The 6,968-nt window shown below is 47.4% G+C and overlaps 1 protein-coding gene across 1 annotated transcript in view; it reads right to left on the bottom strand.

Annotated features, from left to right (window-relative positions):
- Positions 1 to 218: 218 nt before the first annotated feature.
- LOC311248286 (pyruvate carboxylase, mitochondrial-like) overlaps positions 219 to 6,968 on the bottom strand; it is a gene marked incomplete at both ends in the record, with an annotated part of 29,420 nt that continues 22,670 nt past the window's right edge. The window contains 2 exons of the mRNA XM_084339194.1: positions 219 to 292; positions 1,936 to 2,110. Of these exons, the coding sequence (XP_084195320.1) occupies positions 219 to 292; positions 1,936 to 2,110 (249 nt within the window). The remainder of the gene's footprint in view (positions 293 to 1,935; positions 2,111 to 6,968) is intronic.

Raw genomic sequence — 6,968 nt, 5'->3', positions numbered from 1 at the left:
ACTTTCAAAAGTTACATGAAGGAAAGCCCCGAAAATGATACATTTAAGTTGTGAAATGAAAAGCAGTTGCAAACTGAAGGTAGAAACCTACCTGACTGACGGGGAAAGACTTTGCGTTACAGGTTTGCATGTGTTCAACAGACAAGCTAACGGCGTCGGACCAGGAGAGTGAATGTGACATTTACACTACCAGGGAGTAAAATGATAAAATAGGTTACCTCAAACTCCTCTGCAATTTTGGGTCCGTCCAGGAAAAGTCTGGTGTTGAGGCAATCCACTGGGCCAAAGTTAGCTGGAAGAAAGGAAGGAAGGGAGGGAGGGAGGGAGGGAGGGAGGGAGGACAGAGATGGAAGGACAGAACAAAAGATGGGATGAAAGAAAGAAAGATAGGTAATATAGGTAATATATTATGAAAATGATCTGCAATAATGTACAATAATGATGATGATGCTGATGATGATTAACAAAACTAATGATTTGACATGGGAAATCTTTTTCAGCAATTATTTATTTAATGACGATTCACAGATCCCCCCCCCCCCCCCATCAGTGGTTACTTTTTATTATTATTTTTTATTTTCTGATGATGATGATGATGATGATGATGATGATGGTGATGAAACACTGTTGATATGTGTATTGCTCTTTGATAACTGTACACGTGTACTGCATGTGTGTATACATGTCTTCTAATATGGTATCCCACTAGTAAATGTCTTGACCGTCGAGATAATGATGTTCTGATTGTTAATTAATATTTAATTTTCATGATGTTACACAATCATAACATCTGCAATGCTCTTTGATATTTCTGTGTGTGTGTGTGTGTCTGTGCATGTGTGTGTATTATTTGTATACATCAATCTGTGCTCAAACCCCTCAAGTGAATTCCTTGACTTGGAACATAAACAAAACCTCATATTCCCAGTGTTTTTATGGGCTTCACTGTCCTTAGGGTGCGGCATAGAAAGCTATTGAAACTTTCAATTTCAAAGTAAACAGATTCAAATAGGGCGAAAACATTCAATCTAAATAATATATATATAAGATATATATAACCTAGATCTTTGAATGTCCTAGGTCTCTAGTTTGTGGTTAGTTTCACAATGCTGTGATTGTACTAGAGGTCACACTTGGTCAGTTTATACAGTGAGGTCAAGTTTAAAAAATGTGACTCACTACAATAAAATAATAATACATTTATTTTATATAGCACCTTACATATGGCATCTCGAGGCACTTTACAGACATTGCATTACAGTACACAGTACAGTAACACATACTTTCACATGGTGGGGATACTACAGAGAAAGGGAGACAGCTTAGAGACGAAACAGAGAGAAAATACAAATAAATAATATATGTGTACAGATGTGTAAATGTAAGTGATGCAGGGGTTGGAGGGTCAGGAGTGATGGTATGCAAGGTTGAACAGGTGGGTTTTGGGGTGAGACTTAAATGTGACCCAGTCTAGCGAAAAGTCTGTTTCATCTGTTTTCTAGAACACTCAAGGGGAGAAATGGCCTCGCAAAGATTTTCATACTTGAGCTAGTTTAGGGGCTGGGCATGGACAACTACCCTCATCGGTAGCGTCACTCCACAGTGCACCCAAAGTTGGTTTTGGCATTTATTTGAGGGCTTGTACGGACTGGAGGAAATGTTCCAAAAATTCTGAACTTACCCTTTAACATGTGTGCGATGTAATGTTTTATTACTGAGGCTATAATATTACTAGAGTTGCATGCTGATGCCATCACAGGTAAACACGTTCCCAGAAAGAGGAGGGTGAAAGGGTAGAAGTGAAGGTTCTGATTAAACAGTCTAAATGCAACGCCAAGTAGCCTTTCTTACTATATTAAAATGATCAATGCAACTATGAATTTGTGTGTTTGTGCGTGCGTGTGTGTGCGTGTGCGTGTGTGTGTGCATGCTCACAAGTGAATTCCTTGAACTCCTGGAAAACCTTGGGGTACATGGCCGCTGACATCACATCCTCTGGAGTGATGTCATCACCGTATGTGGCACGGAGCCCCTCCTCCAAGGCCTGGAAGTCCAGCGGGGGGAGGGATGCCCCGGGGCGACCCTCGGTGCGGGGGAGGGACTTTATGACCTGCGGGGGGGGGGGGGAGAGGGAGACAGAGGTCGGTCACGGTCGGTTTGCACACAAGGGTCTGAGGGTTGACGCACATGGGAGGTTGTGGTTAAATGGCGGAGAGTTGACCAGTCTGAAGAGTCAGGTTCAGCTCCTAGTTACTGACTCGGATTCAAAATGGAGTTTTTGGACACCAAGAATCCTTCGTTTCAATGTAAAACCATAAACTGGGTGAACTTTACAGTAATTGATTCTAGCGTTTAGATCACAGCAACTGGGCAACAACACATGGATGGAGGGAGAAGCAGCCATGTTACCAAAATGGCTGACACGCTGCAACCTTTACTGTTACAAGTTGAATAGTGGATCTCTGCTAGACTAGAGTCAGGAGTCTAGTTGTGGATGTCCCTCGGCCTAGGCTACAGGGGTTCTCTGCAGAAGTTCTATTCGCCTATCTCCCTCTTTTCTTGATCCTCCAATCACAACTGTTGCTTCCGTGGACAAACTTTAAGATAGGTCAGCTGTATCAATGCCCATGTATCAGTAGGGATGGGAATCGAAAACCGGTTCCGGTTGGGAACCGGTTCCTAATTGGCCGATGCCTGGAACCGTGTGGCTCCCGTGACTTTCGATTCCCTTATCGCTGCCAGGTTTTTCCTAGTTGCGCAATAATGTTAGCGTTAGCATGTAGCCATGGCAGACTCTATTTGATTCATTAAGGGCTCGAAATTGCCTGGGTTTTGGTAATATGCTCCCGAAATGCTCCCGCTGTTTGGCTACTTCTATGTGCAGTGAAAACTACTTGAATGCTTTAGAACCTAGTCATTGATTTAGTTTAGGGTGAGCTAAAATTAGCCGCGGAGCTATCGCTAGCTAACGTGAGCTAACGCTATTTAATCAAGCTCACAAAGAGAGATAAACAGCTGACAGCGGAGAGTACAGGTACAAATACAATAAAACAGCGGGTGGGGACTGTTGTGTAAACCTTGTACTCTTTAGTTCACATATAATAAGAGCCGGAGTGTTTGTTTACTAAGTCTCTACTCTGAGTCTGTCAGACAGGAAGTACCATGGTGCAACATACAAATGTGTCCGTGTAGCAACACAAGCCAATACCTTACAGGACAGGGGCCCGGGGAGGGAGCTCTGTGTGTGTGTGTGTGTGTGTGTGTGTGTGTGTGTGTGTGTGTGTGTGTGTGTGTGTGTGTGTGTGTGTGTGTGTGTGAGACAGAAGTCAGAGGAATAACGACCTGTTATTCAATAGATTAAATTAGTTTAAGAATAAAAAAATAAATACATTTTAAGAGAATCTCAAATACATTATTTTATTTAAGTGTAGGCTATAGTTAATGTTTTTTTTACAGTTTTTGTATTTTTCTGACATGGTAAATGGCTGCTTTTTTATATAGCGCTTTTATCCAAAGCGCTTTACAATTTGTTCCTTACATTTTACCCAATCACTCACACATTCACACAACGACGGCGGAGGCAACCATGCAAGGTGCCAACCTGCTCATCGGGAGCAGTTAGGGGTTAAGTGTCTTGCTCAAGGACACATCGACACGCTGCCCGGGAGGAGCGGGAATCGAACCGGGAACCTCCGGATTGCCAGACGACTGCTCTACCTCCCGAGCCACTGTCGCCCCTGACATGGGGGCTCAACAATAAATGACAATCAGAAATGTCAAGTTGCATGTTGTTATTCTAACCAGCTTAGTTCTGTTGCATTTCCAATTTATTTATTTAAATTATAAATTGATCAGGCATCGATAAGAGAATCGATAAAGAATCGAATCGATAAGCAGAATCGATAATGGAATCGTATCGATAAAATCCTATCAATTCCCATCCCTATGTATCAGTCTCACAGACTATTGACCAATCCCGAGCTCCACCCTCTCTTAGCTCGACTGAGGAAAGCAACGCTTGTGGAGGGTCAAGAAAAGAGGGCAGGCTTGGGATATGTCAATTGGGTGCATGTGGGAGAAATAATCGCTGCCAATTCTGAAACGCTGACAGTGTGGATCACACAGAGTTAAACACTAAAAAACAAGCCTCAGACTGCACACTGCTGGAGGTATAGAAGCACTTCAGTAGATCAAATACTGAACCAGGAGGGAGAGAGAGAGAGACAGGGGGATGGGAGAGGGGAGGAGAGAGAGAGGGATAGGAGAGAGAGGGGGAGAGAGGTATAGGAGAGGGGAGGAGAGAGTGAGAGAGCGAGAGAGAGGGGGAGAGAGGGATAGAAGAGGGGAGGAGAGAGAGTGGAGGATAGAGAGGGAGAGAGCGAGGGGAGAGGGGAGGAGAGAGGGATAAGAGATTGGGAGGAGAGAAAGTGAGTGAGAGAGAGAGCGATAGGAGAGGGGAGAAGAGTGAGAGAGAGAGAGAAAGGGATAGGAGAGGGTAGGAGAGAGAGGGATAGGAGATGGGAGGAAAGAGAGAGGGATAGGAGAGGGGAGGAGAGTGAGTGAGAGAGAGAGGGATGGGAGGGGAGGAAAGAGAGAGAGAGAGGGTGAGTGAGAGAGAGAGGGATGGGAGAAGGGAGGAGAGAGAGAGAGAGATGGGTCACTTCAGCAGATGCTGAGATATACTGCAACTTCCAATATCACTTCTTCAGATCTGTGAAAGTTTTAGAATTTTCATTTCCTTTTCATGTACTTTAAAACTCATTCCGTAGTACATTTCCTGTGTAGTACGAGTGTCGCAATATGGCCTTACACCATTTCCTATTGGATGACTGAGCCATGGCCTCCTTCTATAGATTTCATATCAAAGTCTATGTGATATGGACATTGCGTTCTTTAATATTGCAATATTAATATGAATGCAATATATTGCTCAGCTCTAGAGAGCGGGGCGAGGAGAGAGGGAGGGAGGGGAGAAAAAGAGAGGAGGGGAAGAGGGAGGAGGCAGGGAGAGGGAGGGAGAGAGAGAGCTGTTATATTGAATCCAAATGTATTTGTGTATGTACGAGAGAGAAAGTGTGAGAGATAGTGTGAGAGAGAGAGAAAGAGAGAGAGTGTGTGTGAGAGAGAGAGAACAGGAGGTCAGAGACGGTATATTGTATAAAGACTGTATTAACCCCAGTTTGTCTCTCCCCCGTCTCCATCTCTCTCTAGCACAGCACCATCTGGTGCTCTTGAACGAGGAGGGGAAGAAACATCAAGGTAACAACACACACACACACACACACACACACACACACACACACACACACACACACACACACACACACACACACACACACACACACACACACACACACACACACACACACACACACACACACACACACACACACACACACACACACACACACACACACACACACACACACACACACACACACACACACACACACACACACACACACACACACACACACACACACACACACACACACACACACACACACACACACACACACACACACACTTTATAGTGTTCTACTCTCACCGCAGCAGCCGGCAGACCCCTCACTATCAAGACCATGTCCGTTAGATCTGGTGTCTTCCAGATCATCAGGGCAGCAGGAGGATCCAGGTGTGCCAGGTGTCTGATGGCAGCTATTGCCCCGTGTACATACACTCCTCCTCTGGAGGTCAGCAGCCTTTCAGGGAGGCCTCATCCCTGCCAGAGAGCGTACGTGCAGCACCTTCATACAGGTATCATACCTTCTTCCCCACAGTCTCAAACTCCACACTCAAGCTACACTACAGTGAGCTCCTCCAAGCTCAGCTCAGCATGCAGAGTCCTCCTGCTCCCCAGGCCTGAGTCCAGGCAGCCACCGGAGAAGCTCTGCAGCAGAGTCCTCCTGCTCCCCAGGCCTGAGTCCAGGCAGCCACCGGAGAAGCTCTGCAGCAGAGTCCTCCTGCTCCCCAGGCCTGAGTCCAGGCAGCCACCGGAGAAGCTCTGCAGCAGAGTCCTCCTGCTCCCCAGGCCTGAGTCCAGGCAGCCACCGGAGAAGCTCTGCAGCAGAGTCCTCCTGCTCCCCAGGCCTGAGTCCAGGCAGCCACCGGAGAAGCTCTGCAGCAGAGTCCTCCTGCTCCCCAGGCCTGAGTCCAGGCAGCCACCGGAGAAGCTCTGCAGCAGAGTCCTCCTGCTCCCCAGGCCGGAGTCCAGGCAGCCACCGGAGAAGCTCTGCAGCAGAGTCCTCCGGCCCGTAGAGGGCAGTATACAAGTCCACCACATGCTGCCCCATCGCAGCCGGGTCCGTGGTCAGTCACCCTCCCCTCAGGAAGGCCGAAGGCAGACCATCTCGTCTCTTTTGGGCCGCTGGTTATTCCAAGTTAAATCAATTCAAGTTGTGGGATCCATATCTTTTTATGCTAACAAAACAAGCTCTAACGCCTCCTGCCGACTTGTTGGGGGCACTTACAAGCACAATTCGTAAGTCGCTTCGGATGAAAGTGTCAACTAAATCGCTAAATGTACCTCTAGCCCCGTTCACTCTTTCCTGCAAAAACACAGCCAGCTCTGTCCTCTCATCCCGCAACAGACCACAGGTCTTGTGGGTAAGATCCCCACGTCCAACGCCTCTCATCTCCTGCTCCAGAGCACTGAGCGGCCTCCCTGGTGGTGCCGTCTGTAGAGTGAGAGCTGCCCTGCTGACAGACGCCTCCTCCTCCCCCCTGGTGGTGCCGTCTGTAGAGTGAGAGCTGCCCTGCTGACAGACGCCTCCTCCTCCCTGGTGGTGCCGTCTGTAGAGTGAGAGCTGCCCTGCTGACAGACGCCTCCTCCTCCTCCCTGGTGGTGCCGTCTGTAGAGTGAGAGCTGCCCTGCTGACAGACGCCTCCTCCTCCCTGGTGGTGCCGTCTGTAGAGTGAGAGCTGCCCTGCTGACAGACGCCTCCTCCTCCTCCCTGGTGGTGCCGTCT

The sequence above is a fragment of the Notolepis coatsorum genome, assembly GCF_963971535.1.
Source record: "Notolepis coatsorum genome assembly, contig: SCAFFOLD_580, whole genome shotgun sequence".
Lineage (NCBI taxonomy): Eukaryota > Metazoa > Chordata > Actinopteri > Aulopiformes > Paralepididae > Notolepis > Notolepis coatsorum.
This window is presented reverse-complemented; position numbering and strand designations above follow the sequence as displayed.